This window comes from Onychostoma macrolepis, chromosome 02, assembly GCF_012432095.1.
Source record: "Onychostoma macrolepis isolate SWU-2019 chromosome 02, ASM1243209v1, whole genome shotgun sequence".
In the NCBI taxonomy this organism is placed as follows: Eukaryota; Metazoa; Chordata; class Actinopteri; order Cypriniformes; family Cyprinidae; genus Onychostoma; species Onychostoma macrolepis.
The window spans coordinates 29,784,237-29,806,181 of NC_081156.1; the positions used below are offsets into that span (position 1 = coordinate 29,784,237).

General features: G+C 34.6%; 1 protein-coding gene across 1 annotated transcript in view; it reads left to right on the plus strand.

Moving 5' to 3' along the window:
* Window positions 1–2,354: 2,354 nt before the first annotated feature.
* The window catches only part of wu:fb63a08 (MAM and LDL-receptor class A domain-containing protein 1), a 52,418-nt gene continuing 32,827 nt past the window's right edge, over window positions 2,355–21,945 (plus strand). The window contains exon 1 of the mRNA XM_058757958.1: window positions 2,355–2,466. Within this exon, the coding sequence (XP_058613941.1) occupies window positions 2,355–2,466 (112 nt within the window). The remainder of the gene's footprint in view (window positions 2,467–21,945) is intronic.

Here is a 21,945-nt window from a genome sequence, read left to right on the forward strand (position 1 = left end):
AACACTTAAGTATTTTAGTACAAGTATTAAGATTACTTAAGATTATTACGTATACACACAAACTGCAATTTATATAATTAGTAGGCTATTAACATATATATATTAGTGCTGTCAATTGATTAAATTTTTTTTTAACTAATCACACATTTTTTTCTCAAATTAATCATGATTAATCTCACCTTAATATTAAAATTTTTAAATATACTTTTATATTGCATTAATTTCACACTCAATTTTCAAATGACTGTAGAAACAACGTCACTGTAAAAAAAAAAAAAAAAAAAAAGTTGGGCAGACTTAAAAGTTTAAGGCAACCAACTTAGATTAGATTAGATTAGATTCAGATTCCACTTTATTGTCATTACACAAGTACAGGTACAGGGCAACGAAATGCAGTTTAGGTCTAACCAGAAGTGCAATAGCAGCAAGTGCAGGATATACAATGGTTGAATAAGTGCAGGACAAGGATTTTCAGCAGATTTTTGAGTTTTCTCAGTCGCATGCATTAACGCGTGTTAACGTAATGCTTGAATCTGATGGGCTGACGAACACTCTAAGGTGTGCAATTATTTTCAGGGAAACACACGGCAAACTTAGTTCCAGGCAGGTTTTGACCGCATTACATGTCTGTATCACTTTGCCAAATGTTTTGAGTTAGGCTATTTCAATGGTCCTTACAGCATAAAACAGCAAAAGAACCAAAACCCACAAAAACACTGGCCAAACAAATAAATATAGTAAACAAAAGGATAAAAACGACAGATCATGTACATGTTTTTGCCACAAAATTACATTTTATTATGTATGGAAAGCTCATAATTATATCTCTCCTGCTGTCTCTCCCTCACAGACGCACGCACATAGGCCTACAGTTTGCACACACGTTAACAAAGCGTTGTTGTTAGCGCCACTCTGACGATTTTATCAGTAACATAGTTTAACAACTTAAAAACTACATGATTTCTCACGAGCGAGGTAACAACAATTGGATGAGATGCGGAAGAAATAATCCTACTCAAAATAGAGATTTAAAGGGGTCATCGGATGCCCATTTTCCACAAGTTGATATGATTCTTTAGGGTCTTAATGAAAAGTCTATAACATACTTTGATAAAAATTTCTCAATGGTAGTGTAAAAAACACCTTTTTTCAAAATCAGCTCTGTTTTCAGCGAGCCATTCTAGTCCATGTTGCTTTAAATGCTAATGAGCTCTGCTGAGCCCGCCCCTCTCTTCCGTGGGGTGACGAGCAGACTTTAAACTTCAGCGCGAAACTGGCTAACTAGCACATTATTAGGAAAAGTGATTTGCAAAGATTCATAAAAAAAAAAAAAAACTTATACTCACTTCTTCTGTAGATGAAGCTGGATCACGAATGATTCGCACAACATTGACGCATTTAGGCAGATCGGGGATCTGCACATTCCTTTCAAAAATGAAAGTAACGTTAATCCTCTGCGTCTTCAGCGGCTCAGATGTCGGGAGTAAATGACGACTGCTATATTCATTATTACATCCAACAACAAAACGCAAAACGTAAGACGGCCTTGTCAATCAACTATCGTGGGAGGAGTCTGTGCAGAACTACTTCATTCTGACAGGAATCTCAGAACAGCCTGATTTGAGAAAGGGGATTTAAAAAAAAAAACACTGGGTGGATTTTTATCATTATATGATGGATGTGTACACACACTTCCAACACACATTTATGTTCAAACAACTTTAAGTAGAAAACCGGACAAATGCCTTGAAATATATCATCTGATCGATGTCTTGAGGTGTGGTAACCGTAGTATAAGCGGAATAATTGACTTCGGGCTGTTGAATTCTTAGAAAATAAAGCTACACTTCGTGTCGTGGCCGCATCACCACTTCGGGTGTGAATTATTTTCTAAGAATTCAACGGACCGTCATCAATTATTCCTGACATATATAGAAAGACATTTGGACAGATCTGAAGAACAGCACTTTTTGAGCAATTAAAAGAATAAATACATCACACAAAGCATAGGTCCTGGTATCAACAACTAGTTTACAATATAATAAACACTGCAACATATATAGAGTGGTCAAAAGGTATGAGACAACATGATAACCTCATTTTAAAATCTAATTCAAGCCTGCAAATAATCAATAAGATTCAGAATTTTGAAACCAGAAACATTATGATGCCGGATAGTCTTTCCGTTCACACCTCATCTTCTCTGTAAAAATGTCTGTTAAATTGCAAAACAGCTCCGTCCTGCTGCAGGGCTAGCATGCCTCCGCACATCCAGAGCTAGCTGGCTAATCAGCGGGTATGTCAGCACCTTAGCACAGTAATAGCCTATCTCACACTGATAAAGAGTCAGTCACATGGGACGCAGAAACCCCCTGCAGGCGAAGACGCTGGCTCTGCTGCAGACCCCAGAGAGCCTCAAGAGGGCTTCAGCACAGGATGGGCCAGTGGGCAACAAGCTAGCTGGCTGTTGGCCGTTACTCAGTTGGAAAGCTCATCTAGCTTGGCTTTCCAAATCTCCCTCTCGGACCCCTGTGGGTGTCGGGCTCTTGTGACATCTGTCTGAGACTGATACCATGAAGGTTACAGGAGCCTCTGGGGAGTCTGTACACCTCCAGCTCTCCTTAAGCTACCAATGCTGTTCTCCTGATATGGTTAAACTTACGACGGAGTTCATAACTTTGAATATCTAATTAGTGAGGAGTTGCTAAGGCAAATATCACTATTGCTATATAGTGCAACAATGCCCGCCCACTTTTTCAGTGTCTCAGTTCCGAAAGTATTTTTCCCATTTATTTTTCGCAAAGGGATTTTTAAAAGTCTTAGTTAAAGAGTTATAATGCACAACCAAACCGACTGATGTGAATCACAATGTTAAAACTTTGATTTGAAATAAAAGAAAAAAAGTACTGACTGTCATGGTGTATCCATTCAAAGAATGCTTTTGTATTATATTGTTATACATACCCTTTAGGCAAGGCAAGGCAAGTTTATTTATATAGCACATTTCATACACAATGGTAATTCAAAGTGCTTTACATAAAAGGAAGTGAAATAGTCATTAAAAATAATAAGAAATTAAAAATAATAAAAATCACAACAATAAAAACAACGTGATTTAAAAATTGATTTTAAAAGAATTTAAAACATTTAAGAATAGAAAGTGATTATGTATAGTGCAATCAGTTCGGACCTTTAAATGGTGCATTTTATATGTAATGTATTGTAATATGTGAACAATTATGGGGATTTTAGTGATTAAAAACAAATGTTATTCATGCTTTGAATTTCTTTTTGTTTTGTTTTTCCTGGGACATTTTGCATTGATTTTGTGTAGTAGACACAGATTACATGAATACAATACAATACAATATAATAATCAATATGAACATTTATGGGGATTTTAGAGCCAGAAAACTGTATTTATGTCTTGAATTTTTTTTTTTTTTCTGGGATATTTTAAATTAATTTAATGTATTATATTATATTATTATATTATATTATATTATATTATATTATATTATATTATATTATATTATATTATATTATATTATATTATATTATATTATTATATTATATTATATTATATTATATTATATTATATTATATTATATTATATTATATTATATTATATTATATTATATGCATAGCAACTCTCTGGTACCACCCACAGCACTAACATTTCAGAACTCAAAACGTCCTGCCAGCACACTCTTATTTCAATCTAGCTGATGATCCAGTACATTTCACCATTAACACAGCAAACTGTAAGTGTCCTACTTCTCTCCTCATAGACCAAATGCTGAAGCTGTCCCAGTATACTGGGCTGAGTTGGTACAAATGTGTTGCAGTTACTTAAATAGATACTTACGACAGCGGTCACCACCCCTTTTCACCGTATTTCTGATAATGCGCTCGACCTTTATTCGTACCGTGCATCCTTACATTAAGATCTGTCATTTCCTCCCAGCGTGTTGTCAGGAGAGCAGAAAATATCTGTAACATTCCACAAATAGAGACTCTTTCTATCTCCTTCCTGTGCTTGTTTAATGAATCCGTGTCATAGGAAAGATGGATCCCATTACAACGTGTCCCTGGACTCCCATCACATTAGCATCACCGCGCAGCGAGAGGAAGTGTCTACAATGGCAGGTAATAATCATAAGCTATCTTGTACAACATCTGAATGTCGTGATTACATCTACTAAGATGGCTGTTCAAAGAACCAAATGGCTAAAACGCATCATTGGGTTCAATGAACTGCCATCCCGCACATTGAGCTGATATTTTAATTAAGAACGTACATGCTTGTTTCATAACGGTTAGTGTTTCTTCATGGCAGTGGGTTAATGCGACTGAAATTGTTGGCGTGAACCCGAGGCCATGGTGAGTGTGACTGAGCATGCGGTGGGACCGCGCATGGAGTGTGATTTCCAGAACGGCACCTGAGATCATCAGACGACGTGACATTTTCAGGCCAGTAAATCGACTGAAATAGAGCACGGAGGGTTACAGAATAGACCAGAATACACCTGTAATGACAAAAATAAACACGATATGAACCATCACAAACAGTAGAAGTACAATAATATACTGTAGTGATATAAGATTATCTGGTCACATGCCACTTTCCAATAGGTTCAGTTAGAGCTGGGCGATTTTTCAGAGTTTATTTTTTAGAAATCGAGGAATCGCAGTTTTGAATAGAAATATTACCAGACGTTAGAATTAGACACTTTGACAATATGTCAATGATAACAGTAAACAGAAAAGAATGATCCAACCGCATGTCGGTGCACGTGATTTTCCTTGCATTATTTCTGAACATATGTATAAGACGTGTTTGTACAAGATGTAATTGTAGTTTTATTCAAAGATATTTAAAAAGTGATTTGTTTAACATTTACATCATGCCATGGTGCAATTGGAATAGAATTTTCTTTAACTAAGTAACTTTCTTTAACTTTACTAAAGAAAATTTTACTTGAATCATGTTGTAGTTACATTTTCAAGTTGACTGGTTAAAAATCGTTAAAAAAAAATAATAATTTTAAATCGAGAATCGGTCAAACGTTCTGAAAGAAATCAAGATTTACATTTTTTGCCAAATCGCCACAGCCCTAGATTCAATATAATGGTAACACTTTACAATAAGGTGTCATTTGTTAATGTATTAACTAACATGAACAAACAATGAACAATACATTTATTACACTTTTTATTCATCTATGTTAATGTTAATTAATAAAAATACAGTTGTTCATAGTTTGTTCATGTTAGTTCACAGTGCATTAACTAATGTTAAACACAACTTGTGATTTTAATAATGCATTAGTAAATGCTGAAATTAACTAACTAAGATTAATAAATGCTGTAGAAGTATTGTTCATTCTTAGTTCATGTTAACTAATGTTGTTACCTAATGTTGACTAATGAGCCTTATTGTAAAGTGTTACCAATATAATATAATATAATATAATATAATTTTAAATAATTATATAAAGTTTAAGAGCTAATAACAAAATAAATCACAGACGATTCAATTTCAGGGAATAACTTAAAATTATAAATGTTGTGTAAGGACTAAGACCAAATTCACTAACAGCTGGGCTACTTTAGATCCTTTTTCATCATAAAACCCTTTTTCATATTCATATACCACCTAAACTAATTAATCAAATGATGATAAAATTATAGAGAACCACCAGCCATACTAGTGCCACAGCCACACTCATCACTTTCTATGAATCGCTTTCACACTCTTTTTGTAATCAGTAAATCAGAGAGAAGTGGAGAGATCATTAAAGCTAATTATGGAAAACTAATTATGATCTCAACAATGCCTTACTGTAATGGTCAAGTCTCTTAATCAAGTTAAAAAGTTTTTTAAAAAGCTAATGATTAAAATATTTTACACTGTCATTATCTTTACCGTCTGTTCGTGAAGTAAATAAGAAAGAAATAACTACAAACACCGTATCCACAAAACAAAAACTACTTGTATACACAAAAAAACTTGAACCAAAGCCACCTTTTACTCTAGAAAAAATGGAAAAAAATATAATACATGAAACTAATACATAAACTAAGCAAAGCAAAGCAGCTTGAAATTATACATTTTTAGTTAGACAATTAAATGTTAATTTCATCTAATGCTGAATTCTTGTCAACGTTGTTTTAAAAATAAGATGCACATCTTACCATACCTAAGAATATGACTTTCTTTTAAAAGTTATTAACATCATTTCTTGCTAAGTCGCCTAAGTACTTGCCTGTGCTGATTATGCTGCACAATTTACCAGGTAATTATGATCTCATGTTTAGCACTTTTCTGTACTCAGCAAAGCCGCTAATTGATGCCAAACAGCAGGGGGTGCCGTGACCTGCCGTCATCAAACTCTCACCTGGTTACTTACTCAGCTAACATGCAGATGCTGTGAAATTGGTAGTGACAGGGAAATCAGTTCATATTGAGCTCCTCTGCATTTATCAGCTCTTGACCTTTGACCTTGGCTAATGGCCTGTTTACTTTAGCTTTCTGGCACCCGCTGGTGCCAGCAGAAGTCATTCATCTATTGATTATGTTCGTTTTGGATCTGAAAATGCTCATTAATCTGATCGATCACATATAGACGTCCAGCCTGGGCTGCTATCATTAGACGCACCACATGTTAGCAGGTCACTGTGACTCACAGGTAACTCATCTGAGAGGCAGTGAACTCTGAAGAGCACAAAGGGTCAGCAGGTGGTCAGACGACATAAATAAAAGACTGAGGTAGACCGCACGAGGTAGCCTAAATATGGCACACATGAGAAGAACCAGATGACAGTCTCAAACAGAGAGAGAAAAATCTCAATTTATAGCATGGATATATTCCACCCGATATAAAATATAGCATGCAACAAGATTTGCCAAAAAAAAAAAAAAAAAACATTTAGTTTACTAAAATGTATAATTAATAAAAAGATGTTTGATCAGACTGATTTAGTACAAATGTAAAGTAAATCTATTCAATGTTTTAATCATATACCACAATATGTAATGTCATCTGATCAGCAAATTGTGTAATTAAATTGAATTATTGTTAATCGTTTGATCTAAAAATAAAAATATATAGCATTTAAAACTATAATACATATATGCACACACATAGGTAAATCTAGAAAAGTCAAGCATTTTATCTAAAAAAACAAAACAAAAAAAAAAAAACACTGACTGACATAACTGGGCCATGTTATATTTATATAAACATCCTTCATTTTACATTCATATCATTTCACTAAATTAAGTTGTGTCTGTACTGCTTGTTCACTTTACCTTTCTTCAGAGCAACTTTCACTTCCTACACTCCTGAGAGAGGTCAAAAGGTCATACAGACAGAAGAATGCAAATGTAGCGATTTCCCCACAAGATTCTTTACCTGACTAATTTCCATAAGTTTTGTTTCCAGGGAACCACATCAAAGAAAAATGCAAACAACTCACTCATCAATGCAGTGACAGGTCAGCTTTCATCTTGTTTTATTTCTTTCCTGTTATATCTCATTCTCATTTATTTTTACCTCACATTCTGCCTGATTAAATGAATTAAGAGAGAGAACTGAAAGTGTACGTGTATCTTGAATGGTGCATGATGTATGGAGAAGATGAGTTGTTTTAGTCCACACAGTTTCTCAGATGTAGTTCAACGACTGATACTGTACTCAATGATAGCATTTACAGTTATTTACTATACTTATAAAAAAATAAAAAAATACAAAATCCTTACATGAGGAAAAGGACTCAATTAGTTTACAACCTAGCCTGAAATACAACTAAAATATGCCCTTAAGGACTGTAATAGTAAATCAGCTACAATTTTAGGAGCATCCAACAGCCCTCACGAGGAAAATGGCTTAATAAACATAATAAATAATGACTTAATGTATAATGCAAAAAGGATTGTGTGAGGATTAGGGGATAAAAAAACATTACCTCAGTATAAAAACATGCAAGTACTTTCCAAAATAGACAAACAAAAAGAGTGTGGTGTGGTGTGTGTGTGTGCTATTCCGAACAGCACCCCAAAAGCCTGCTGAAGATGTTGTGTGTATGCGTGCGAGTATGTGTTTCAGAGTGAATAAATCCTTTGATTGTTGGCAAGTCAAAAAAATCACTCAGACATCAAAAAGTTGTTGTTTTATTCCCCACACACAGCACTAGCCACTTCAGACTGACTAAACTGTATATATCCTGTACACAGACTTTACAATACTACGAAGCTCCTGAAGAGACATGGTGATGGAAAAAATATGAGATAGCAAGAAAAAATGTACTGAAATACAGTTGCATTTGCTCATGAAACTAATTCGCCAAGAAACTTTGCATTTACTCTCTAAACGTTTTGCAATCGCGCACTAAAGTTTTGCGTCCCTCCAGGAAAATTTGCACTGAAAATTATATTTCAATACCTTTGCATGAAGTTTAAACATGTGCAACGATTCACCAAGAAACTTTGCATTTGCTCATAAAACTTTTACATTCTGCCGTTTCTAGTTTGCAAGAGAAAAAGAATATAAATATTTTGCATTCTGCAAAGAAACTATGCACAAAAACAATTTTTTCCCATAACTTGTCCCGACAGTGTCTCCGTATATTACTGCTCAGTGCTTTTCTGTTGTATCTTACACACACCAATCTGACAGCACTGAATGTTTTGCATTTAATCTTACAGCATTTTTGCTTAAAGGGGTACATTTCCTTGATCTTTTGACATTTAATAGGTCAATGTACTATAAAAACATCCTATAAGTTTCAGAACTCAAAACTTTCCCATTAATCTAAAAACAGCTTATATTGAAGCCAGTCTGCCAAAACGATTGGTTGTGGAATGTGCCAATCTATGATGTAATAGTGCGGCTAATCACCACCTCCGCAGAAGATGATCAGCGCCTGCTTCTACATCGCTGCCTGTTTAGCCCCGCCCACCGATTCGCACATGTAGTGTTTACGACAGAGGCGATTGCACAGGTCTGTGCAGAAATCAAATGATAAACATGTTCCGAAGACAACACTTCTCTTCAATTGCATCCAGGAGGGCTGAATTCCACTCTTGCGCTACAGCACCACGCTGGTCAAACCGCATTATTGCAGGCTCTTGCGTTAGGTCATATGAGATCATACGACTACTCGACAACAAAAAAAATATTTGTTGAAAATGTTTTATTGTCGACGTTGTTGATAATGTCGACTAATCGTTGCAGCCCTAATTGCTTTCCTTCTGATCCCAACACTGGGAAAAAGTGGATGAATTTTTTTTTTTATGAAGTGCCAGACCGCGCCAGTAAGAACGTGGTCCTTTGTTCGCTTCATTTTACCGTGGATTTGTTTACAAACAAGGCAGAATTCGCCAGAAAGATTGAAACTAAAAGATGCTGTAGTAATGTCGCACCACACAAGTGTGAGTAACTGTTTTCATTGCTTTGAAGAAAAATAAAGTTTGAAATACCTTCTCAGCAGTACTGTTAGCAAACTTCCCAATGCCGCTCATAGCTTATAGCACTTTATATAACAGATAACTTTAAAGCAAGCAGCTTTACAGTATTAAGTATTAAGAAACCAAGTTAGTGTGTCACTGTCATTTAGAATTACAACTTCATTTTCTACTACACAGGAGTTGGTTTTACTCATGTTTGACCTCGGCAGACTTAGAAGAAATGAACTAGAGAAGATTTCTACATCTATAAAGGCGTGTTCAAAGGTGTTTTTAAACTTTTCCAGAAAGTTTGCTTTAGTGAGCTGTTTCAAATTCATTTTAAATTAATTCCACACCAGTTAAGTCTTCGATTTCTCTTTAGGTATATCAGGGCCTTTAAACTAGTTAGTAAACACAGTGAATACACCAGCATGCCATGCTGGTCAACAACACCCCCAACCAGCCATTCAACAGACGAGAGAGAGAAATATCAGGGCTGAAGATAAGGAGAGTTCTAGCATGAAACTAAAAAAGAGAAATGCAGAAGAGAGAAGCAGAAAGATGGGTTGAGGGTAAAGGAAGAGATGGAGAAATTTGAGAGGAGGGACAGGCTACCCTGAGAACTCGGAGGCCATGAGGGGTTGAGAGCGGATCTCTGGGGTCTGCCGTCAGGGAGAGAGGAAGATTAGAGATGATTGAATCCTGAGTCGTGCTGTCTTCAAAGACTCAGAGGTTCATCTGAAAAGCAGTGGGGCAACCGTAACAAACATACAAGCCCTCAGCCACACTCGAATCCGTCTGTAGCTTCATACACACAGGGAGTCAGTCACATCGTGACTATTCGTTTGATATCATAAGCAATTAGGAACATCTTAACTTTCAGTTTGTCTTTTTTACACGACAAGAGGAGGAAGCTGATTCATTTCTTCTTGAAGCCTCAACATCTGATAAACTGCAATAAACGCTAAAAGTTGAGTTTTGAAAGCTTAAATATAATTTAATATTAAATTATATGGTAAAGCATTTAATTCAATAAAATTAAATTCAAAATAATTTTTTCATGTCTCTAAAACAAATATTTATTTATTTAATTATTTAATTTGTTTGTTTATACCAAATCTTTTTTAAAATGTGTATTGCTTGTACTATTCAGACTACAGAAATGTATCATCATAAAATGTAATTTATCTGATAAAGTATTTAATTCAGTATTTAAATAAATATTTAAGGAGGCATTTTTAAATGTCTGTAGAAAAACCAAATATATATATATATATATATATATATATATATATATTACTAACACCAAAATATTCTTATGCAACTATAATGTGTACTGGTTGTACTGTTCACACAACAGAAATTATATTTTTAATTTTAAGCTGTTTTATAATTTTATATTATATTTTATATTTAATTTATCAGGCAAAGTATTCAATTTAATGTTTAAATTAATAGTTTAAGAGAGGCATTTTATACACCTGTAGAAACAAAAAACATATATAATAGAATTGACAATATTTTATGATACAATATTTTATGATATGATATAAAATATAATTGTATAAATATAATATCTATTATAATATATACTTTATAATAAAGCATAATAAATAAATATAATAAATACATTTATATATGTTTGTGACATTTGATTTCCCCACATAAATTAGACTGAAAAAAAGTGTTTAATTTTCACATATTGCTGACTCTTGAATGTTAATGATATGGAGACCAGAGCCATGATAACAGGGCTAGCAGAAGCCAGGGTCGGATTAAGGAGCCACGGGGCCCCTGGCGATGTTGATTTGGCGGCCAGTCACCAGGTGACCATTGGGGATCGTCTCTGGCCTTTTGCACTGCATCTCCTGCTATTTGAAAACATTTAGACAGCCTTATGTGGTGGTCATAAGCCCCTGGGCAGGTTTCCAAATGCCCATATGATTAATCCAATCCTGGCAAGTTCACAAATTCAGAATATCCCAAGACACTAATTTATTATTAATTTAGCAAATGCACATAGCACTTAAATACAAGTCTTTGTTTCAAAAAAATAAGGTCTGACCAAAATCTACTTTAAAAATCAAAACAGAAAATGGAAAAGGCACCCATTTGATAGAACGATTCAAGAATATCACTGAAATGGCATCAGTCAATAATCCACTGTCTGACATTTCAGAGATCACATGTCAGCCAGCTGGATCAAAGAGTGTATGTATTTTTAACAAATCCAGGAGATTGTCTATCGACTATGTCTGCGTATGTGCCTACCGGCCCTCGCCCGAACCTCAGATATGATAGCCTGTCTCCAGAATGATGATTTACATGTGTGTTAAAGGGGCCCATATTCTTCACAGTTTTATTTTTTTTGTCTCAGTTAGAATCCTAGTCAAGGATTCTTGTCAGCAAATCAGCTATAATTTAGTGTTTCTGTAACACAACTGGCAAAGCATTATTCTAAGAAACTCCAAGGACATGGGACTGATTCCCAAGAAATGCACATCCTGATATTATAAAGAGAATTATAAAGGGATCATATAACAGAATAATACATTTCCCTTGGAAAGCACACAAAAATGTGGTATTTCAATATATAACCCCTTTAAAACTCTCTGCAAGTCTCAGGATCCTCGAGGAAGACCAAGGTGAGTGTCTCATGCTAATGTGTGTCTGATCTCAGTTCCCCCCTAACATCTGTTGTGTCTGATGAGTCACCTCAGTCCCACAATCACCATGAGCTTTCCTTTACCCAGCCAACAAAAATGTGTCATCTCTCACATCAGATCAACTATTTATAAAGAGCAGACTACAAACCTCAAGAACAGCGGGGAAAACCTTTTCTTTCTCTTAGAAACATTTCCTACTCAAAATATACTTTACATTCTCATTTAGACTTTAAATCAGTAACTGAGGATCAATAATAATAATAATAATAATAATAATACTTACTCTGAAATTAATAGAAACAATTTACATAATTAAAATGAAGCTTATTTTTAAAAGCATTTTTTGCATTGTGACATTTTCATGATAATTGAGCACATAATAATATAAAAGATTTCAGTTAATTACTTTCCTGATAGTTATACAAATATTTTCTGTGCTTTTTTATTTTGTTTTGTTCACAACAATTTTAATAGTTTTATCATTTTTGTTTTGTTTTTACAGTGACAGAAACATTCTCCAGAGACTACAAATGAAAAATAAATAGCCACAGCTAATTCTGCTGAAAACACAGTATTTTCATTGCTTATTAATCTGTGCTGTCTCTGCTAAAATAAACTAATAAATAAAAATGCCTCCAATTCTCATTTCTCCAATGTACAAAAATATTAAAAATGTACTCTAAATTCAATGACAAATGCAAAATACTTTATTAAACTCATAAGAATTAAATACTAACAATAATATGAATTACAAAATAACAGTAACATTTGAAATATCTTCATGCAATTGTTAAAATTTATTTTTTCTTTATTTTTGGGGTAAGTGATAGATTTCATATGATTTGCCCAATAAAGTTCCCTGTGTTTTGACTCATGCCTTATTCATCCAACACAAAACCATTCACTTTAGTGAAAAATACATCAGTCACGCTCCATCTGAGGGAAAGAAATCACACTCATACATTTAAAACATCTCATACCTTACTCCTGTTATTATTATTCACAGCTAGAGAGAGAGATTCAGAGAGAATTGATAGGAAACGTGTGCCATTTCCCAGCAAACTTCTGGTATTTGATGCTTGACATTCTCCCGTGCTCTGTACCTGCATGAGACTGAGGAACGGTGTGTTATCTGTGCCTGCCGTGCACTCAGAAGGAAGTCTGGAGGTCAGAGGTTAGGGCTCGCCGTTCCTAACGCAGTGAGGAGAGACGGCAGGGGTGCAAGAGAGGGAAAGAGACATTAGGACAAAAGCGGGAGGAGAAAGACCTTCTTAGCATTTCACACAGAGTCTCAAAGTGCAGCAAGTCTTTGTTGCTGGCAAACCGCTGATAAATGTCCTTAAGCGAAGCTTTTGTGCTTATGTCTGTGTGTGTGTGTGTGTGTGTGTGTGTGTGTGCGCATGCATGTTCTCATTGGCAATTACAGTAGAGGGTTTCTCTGCTGTTGTGGAATGGAACAGCTCGGTCAGGTTCTCTTGACGTCGGAAAATACTGATTCCACCGTTTACAGGTTTAAATGCTTTAGCGTTTGAAACGGCACACTAGCAAGACAGAAAAGCATGATCACTGCAGAGAGAGTGTCTGAGTTCATATGTTTGCAGGCCGACAGAGTGTTTTGATGTGTGATATGATGTGTTTTGCCTTGGTAGTAGTCATACTGATGTTCAAAAGACTGAGAGACTCAAAGAGACCAAAATGAAACAAGTCACCAGTGCAGCACAACAAAAACAGAGACAGAATCTGTTTCAAATCTGGAATCTGAGGGTGCCAAAAAAAATCAAAATATTGAGAAAATCACCTTTAAAGTTGTCCAAATGAAGTCCTATAGCAATGAATATTATGAATCAAAAATTAAGTTTTGATATATTTATGGTAGGAAATTTACAATATTTCTTCATGGAACTTGATCTTTACTTAATATCCTAATGATTTTTGGCATAAAAGAAAAATCGATCATTTTGACCCATACAATGTATTGTTGGCTATTGCTACAAATATACACGTGCTACTTATGACTGGTTTTGTGGTCCAGGGTCACATTTGTTCCTCATGGAATAGTTCACCCAAAAATGAAAATTATATTATGGACAAAGGATTCACACATTAGCCTGAAACAATTGTTTGAATTTAAAAATGTCTTAATGATGGATTTCTTTTTATTACAAACATGCAGCTTTTGGGACAATGGGACAATCACATTGACTCTATTGTGAAAAAGGCCCAGCAGAGGCTATATTTCCTTCGCTCAACCTGCCACAGGAGCAGCTTACCCAGTTCTACTCGGCCGTCATTGAGTCTGTCCTGTGTTCATCTATAACCATTTGGTTTGGTCCAGCTACCAAATCAGACATCAGAAGACTATAATGGACAGTCAGGACTGCTGAGAAGATTATTGGTGCCCCGCTGCTCAACCAGACTAAGGGAAAAAAACTAGGAAAATCACCCTGGACCCCTCACATCCAGCCCACTTTCTCTTTGAACTGTTGCCCTCTGGCTAGCGATACAGAGCACTGAGCACCAGAACAGCCAGGTGTAAGAACAGCTTTTTTCCTCAGGCCATATTCCACCTCAACAATACATAACATCTCAGGACTGTACATAACTTCTGAAAACTTTTCATCTGTAAAAAGCATATTTGCACAATTCATAATTCTGTCTATTAGTATTTTTTCTCTATCCATTGGTGAGCAAGTGTTGCAATGCTAAATTTCTACAAATCTGCTCAGATGAAGAAACAAACTCAACTACATCTTGTATGGCCTAAGGGTAAGTAAATTTTCATTTTTGGGTAAATTTATCCTTTATAGAGAATGGGAATCTACGTCATGCTGTGTTGGATTCTGCCATGTTTTAGGACACGCTCAGGAGCAAACAGTGTAAACACACGCAAATCACCACAGAAAAAGCTGACCGTTTACTATTAATATTTTTTTACATACTCTTAGAATAAAATGGACTAATATGTAAATCTCTTTTTTATTTTATGTTATTTTATTTAAATCGCTCTGTGGTTTGTCTGAGAGGCTGCAAATATTCATTATTCAGTCTCCTTCACTACAGTGGTACTGATGTAGGCTAACTGCTAAAATACTTTGGTTAGAGTTGCAAAACCATGTCTATTTTTTATAGGGGATAATACATAGCTAGGTCTTAAACAGTGGATCATTTTTCATTGGTATATATCGCCATATTGCCCAGTAAAACTGCTCAGTGTAAAAAATTAAGCCATTATAGAGGTAACAGAACTTACTAGAAGCTGCTTTGAAACTATGTGTATTGTGGATGCTATGCAAATAAATACCTTGACTTTATAAATACCTTAAACCAAGTTGAAGATTCCTTACTATTAGAGATGCCGAAACAACGATGCAAGCAATCAAATAAATGAATGAATGAAACTTAATCCTTACAAACAAGTGGCCGGTATCAAAGAGCTGCCACAGATAATATTTCCATATATGATTTTCTTTTATTTGTAGTGTGAGGGCTTACAGTTTAATGCAAATCACTGTATATAATAAATCTACAGAGATCAATTATTAAGCCACATCTTATTTGAGTTGTTTACCATACCGAGTTTCAGTTTAACTTTCATCTGAGTTCCGTAGCGAATGTAGACATTTTCTTGGCTATTATTTTATGTTTAAATGATTCAACTTAAGATCGCGTTGAAATGATTAACTTACTGTTTCAACATAGCGTTAATCAAAAGCAGAGGTATTCCATGATAAGGGCTTTGGCATAGCCCTGATCAATGTCTGCAGGAAATAGCTCTGCTTTTTCAGCTTTCTAACGCTGAAAAAAAGCATGTTTTTCACACTGGCCGTGCAAAGGGCTATGGCAAATGATGTAAAGTGAGCCTTAACCACTGGGATTGCTCACCCCAAAATGAAAATTCATGTCGGTCTAACCCTGTATGATTTTCTCTCATCTATTGAAACACAGACAATATTTTTATTATATGGTAATAATATAACTGTTTTGGTCCATACCATGAAATTTCCAAAGTTCAAAGCGAAACTGGACCCCAGTGACATTCATCATATGGAAAATAATAAATAAACAATTTTCTTCAGTGAAATATCCTTAAAAGTATATTTTTAATAAACGCTACTTGCCGATAATATAATATTACTTAAATTAAAAGCCACTTAAGTGTGATTAAAGAGAGTGCACTTGTTAACTTAATTACACTTTTAAAAAGTGCACTTTGTAATAATTTAAAATTAAAGGTTTTACTTTATGGTCCATTTTAAAATGTTTTAATAATCTTTTGTCCTGTTTATAGTAGTACACTTGTTTTGATGTTTTGACTAACATACTAGAGCATATGTGAAGTACTTCATTATAATTTGAACTGTAGTGTGTTATTCAATACTACATTTAAAGTGCATATATTTCAAATGTACTACATTACAACTTCATTACACATTTGTAATTAAAAATATATTTAAATACATGAGTTAAGTTTTAATATAAATGACATTTAAATATATATAAATTTACCACAAACCATTGTCTGTACATTCAGCAGCATGTTTCAGAAACAGAAGTAATTATGAAATGACATTAAAAAAATTACATCAAAGCACTCTAAAATTCAACCAACTGCATTTAATTTACATTTAACCAAAAATACGTTATTATTTAACTGCTTTAACATGCAATAAAGTGTATTCCTTTAATCACAGCATTGCACGAATATGTAAAGTCCCTGAAAATTCCAAGTCATAATTTATACAAACCAAAGCTGTCAAAGTTCATACTTTTTTTTCCCCATGCTAAATGGCTATATAGTATATCATGCCGTTTCATGGGCATAGGGTGGCAGGGATGTGACCAAAACACGCTTTGTGATTTTACCTGGTCTACCTAAATGCTAAACAGAAACGCTGGAGCATAATGAAATGTGTCCCAGCACCACAAACACACACTTCCTGTGCCAGTAATTTACACTTCAAAGCTATGTGTCCTCTCTGCCCTGCATGCAAGCTTCCTCATTTATACAAATACACACACACACACTGCATGACGGCTGCAACACCAAAAAAAATATCACACATAAAAGTCCCTGTATGTGTGTATCCTCATTTAGACGCTGTAAGATATCACACACCCACACAGCACAAATAATCTGAACTAGTCTTGGCTGGTCCTCTATATTTCCATTCCCTCCCTCTCTTGTGATGAAGCACCCTGTTTTTCATCTCAGTCTTTTGGCTCAAACAGTGTTTGTTTTGTTTGTTGCTTTCTGATTGTTCATATACGTGAACACGAATGCTCGGCCAACACATTGCAAGTGTGTGGCCCACATGTACACGAGTGGAGCCCACATCCTTGTTCGCTAATGGCAGAATGTATGATCTACTGCTGTCGGCTTGCATTAAAAGAACATTTCCGATGTAGGCTATAATTTGCGATAGTTGTGCCTGGTGATATTTCGAACATGTACATGTGCCTTTTTGGCCTTGCACTAAGAAAGAAATAAAAGAACAGATTAAAGTATCTGTGCACAGATCTATTAAGTTTTTGGAGCGGTTATGATTGTCACTTAGCCAGAACAGGGTTGCCCAGACAGAAATATTGGCAGGGTCAAAGAGTTGGAAAAATCTGAAAATATGCGCTACTAAAACGTGTCCAGCATAGCCTAAGCCAACCTTATTCAAGTGTGTATTGTTGCAAGTGTAACAAAGTTAGCACATAAATTGTCAAATGCAAATTTGTCTTTGTGAACTGACAAAAAAGAATGACTGTTCATGCAAATTATATTTCAGAAAACAAATCTTAAATTCGTGTGGAGAAATAGGCAAACAACTGACAATTGCAAATTCTGGAAATGCTTTTATTAGCTTTACTACAGGCTAAAAATGTAATTGTTAATTATATTAATTTTATATTTTAATATATAAAGATATACGTAAATATATTTCAATATATACATTTATATTTGAATTAGAAATAAAAAATAAATCTAATAAAATAAAATAAATTTATGAATCTACAACCCGAATTCTGGAAATGTTGGGATGTTTTTTTTTTGTTGTTTTTTTTTATTTGAATAAAATGAAAACTAAAAGACTTTCAAATCACATGAGACAATATTTTATTCACAATAGAACATAGAGAACAGAACAAATGTTTAAACAGAGACATTTTACACTTTTATCCACTAAATGAGCTCATTTCAAATCTGATGCCTGCTACAGGTCTCAAAAATTTGGCACGGGGGAAACAAAGGGCTGAAAAAACAATTTGAAAAGATTCAGCTGGGAGAACATCTAGCAACTAATTAAGTTAATTGACATCAGGTCTGTAACATGATTAGCTATAAAAGGGATGTCTTGGAGAGGCAGAGTCTCTCAGAAGTAAAGATGGGCAGAGGCTCTCCAATCTGTGAAAGTGTGCGTAAAAAGATTGTGGAATACTTTAAAAACAACGTTCCTCAACATCAAATTGCAAAGGCTTTGCAAATCTCATCATCCACAGTACATAACATCATCAAAAGATTCAGAGAAATTGGAGAAATCTCTGTGCGTAAGGGACAAGGCCAAAGTCCTTTGTTGGATGCCTGTGGTCTTCGGGCCCTCAGACGACACTGCATCACTCATCGGCATGATTCTGTCATTGACATTACTAAATGGGCCCAGGAATACTTCCAGAAACCACTGTTGGTAAACATAATCCGCCGTGCCATCTGCAGATGCCAACTAAAGCTCTATCATGCAAAAAGGAAGCCACACGTGAACATGGCCCAGAAGCGCCGTCGTGTCCTGTGGGCCAAGGCTCATTTAAAATGAACTGTTTCAAGGTGGAAAAGCGTTCTATGGTTAGACGAGTCCAAATTTGACATTCTTGTAGGAAATCACATAGGAGGGAGCATGTTATCAGCGTTCAGTTCAAAAGCCAGCATCTCTGATGGTATAGGGGTGCATAAGTGCATACGGTATGGGCAGCTTGCATGTTTTGGATGGCACTATGAATGCTGAAAGGTATATAAAGGATTTAGAGCAACATATGCTCCCCTCCAGATGACATCTATTTCAGGGAAGGCCTTGTGTATTTCAGCAGGACAATGCAAAACCACATGCTGCAGCTATTACAACAGCATGGCTTCGTAGAAGAGGAGTCCGGGTGCTGAATGGGCCTACCTGCAGTCCAGATCTTTCACCTATAGAGAACATTTGGCGCATCATTAAACGAAAAATACGTCAAAGACAACCACAAACTGTTCAGCAGCTGGAAACATATATCAGGCAAGAATGGGAGCAAATTCCAACACCAAAACTCCAGAAACTCATAAACTCAATGCCCAGACGTCTTCAAACTGTTTTGAAAAGAAGAGGAGATGCTACACCATGGTAAACATGCCCCTTCCCAACTATTATGAGACCTGTAGCAGGCATCAAATTTGAAATGAGTTCATTTTGTTCATTTTTAAACACATGTTTAAACTGAGAAATTTAACAATTTTATTTTATGTTATCTATGTTCTATTGTGATTAAAATATTGGCTAATATGATTTGAAATTCTTTTAGTTTTCATTTTATTCAAATTTAAAAAACATTTCTGGAATTCGGGTTATTCATAAAAATTAGGGCTGAACCATTAATTGCATTTGCGATAATATCGCGATATGAAAAAATTAGATTTTTCAATCACAGAGACGATTCTTCAATCTAAGCAGTCTTCAGAGGAAGCATCAAGTTGGCACACTTACAGTACTTACAAGTTGCCACCCCGGGTTGCCAGTTGGCAGAAAACACAGCGTATTTAATTGTATTCATCATCTGAATGGCAACCTGCGTGTGCGTCAAGTCTGAGGAGGTGGGGCCGGTTGAAAAAAAACGTCTCCAATATTTAGAAATTGGACTGCAATACCTAGTTCAACCGCTAGGTGTCAATCCTACATACAGCACCTTTAAGTAAATAATATTGTGGCCAGCCTAAGGCACACCTGTGGAATAATCATGCTGTCTAATCAGCATCTTGATATGCCACACCTGTGAGGTGGCTGGATTATCTCGGCAAAGGAGAAGTGCTCACTAACACAGATTTAGACAGATTTGTGAACAATATTTGAGAGAAATAGGCCTTTTGTGTACATAGAAAAAGTCTTAGATCTTTGAGTTCAGCTCATGAAAAATGGGGGCAAAAACAAAAGTGTTGCGTTTATAATTTTGTTCAGTGTAATAAGGTTTTAATTATTTAATAATAAGTAAATTAAGTAAATAATAATAAAAAAAATTTTTTTTTTTTTAAAGTTAAGTGAATTGTCAAGTTCACAACTTATTTTTTTTAATTATTATTTACTTAAAGGTGCTGTATGTAGGATTGACACCTAGTGGTTGAACTAGGTATTTCAGTCCAAATTAAAAATATTGGAGATGTTTTTTTTCACCCGGCCCCTCCTCCTCAGACTTGACGCACACGCAGGTTGCCAGATTAACGACACCAACAGAAACGAGCGCACATGACGATGAATACAATTAAATACACTGTGTTTTCCGCCAACTGGCAACCCGGGGTGCCGAAATACAATTGGGTAAACTGGCAATGGGCGGGTTTTACAAACCATAACAAACACAGACATTCCGGGCCGGAATGCACATTTTCAAAGGAGAATAACTGACTGTAGCATTGTTTTTCAGATAAATAAGTATGTTAACTGGCAAAGCAACAGATTTGTTTTTATATTTCTGCAATCTACTTTAGTTTGTGTGATTTATTACTGACTTTCATATTAGTTTTTACACCAGGCTTATTTGTCAGTGCTTTATGTTGTCATAATTATTACATGCTTACAAGGAAGTTCAACAAATCAGTCAATATACTACTGTGATTGTAGTTGTTAAATAAAAATGTTATTCATATCAATTCATGCATCACCTAATTTCATCATAACATATAGGCCTGGCCTACAGAAAAGAATATTTATGTTTAATCTATCTAATAGTGTGTTGGTCACACTATACAATGATTCATTGCTTGTCTTTTTTTAATAATACAGAACATAAAGAGCTTTAAGAAAATAATTGCACATTAAATCGCAATTGCAATATTGGTAAAAAAAAAAAAAAAAATTGCAATTAGATTATTTTCCAAAATCATTCAGCCCTAATAAAAATCATATAAAACTAGCTTGATGTTATATCTCAAAACCAATGCAGCATGGAACTTCCAAGTCTCATGAATATTAAATAGGCAATGTGACTGGACTGTCTATAAAGATTATTTTTATATACATTTCATATAGATTTTGTTTAGAAATCTTAGATTTGTGTTGAGAAATAGCCAAACAACTAACAATTGTAAATTCTGGATATTATTTTATGAGTTTAACAAAAATTAACTGTATTATTATTATTTGTATTAATTATTAACTGTATTAAGTTTAAATTATATTGACTTTATATTTGTATAAATATATTTTAATATATACATTTATATTTTAATTAGAATTTTTATTTTTTTTATCCAATAAATCTTAGTAAAAATCATGTAAAAATGGCTTGATAAACTTCTGTGGCTCATGAATATTAATTAGGTAATGTGACTGGACATACTAGGAATTTTTTCTAATTTTTTTTATACGTTTTCTTTACAAATCTTACATTTGTGTGGAGCAATAGCCATACAACTGACAACAGTAAATTTAGTAAATTATTTTATGAGCTTTGTACAAAAAAAATTAACTGAATTACAAAATTAACTATAATATTTTAATTACATTAATTTTCTGTTTTTCAATATTTTCATATATAAATGTCCTGTATATTTTAAAATGGAACTAAAAATAAATCTAGTAATTTTAAGTACACAATAATAAT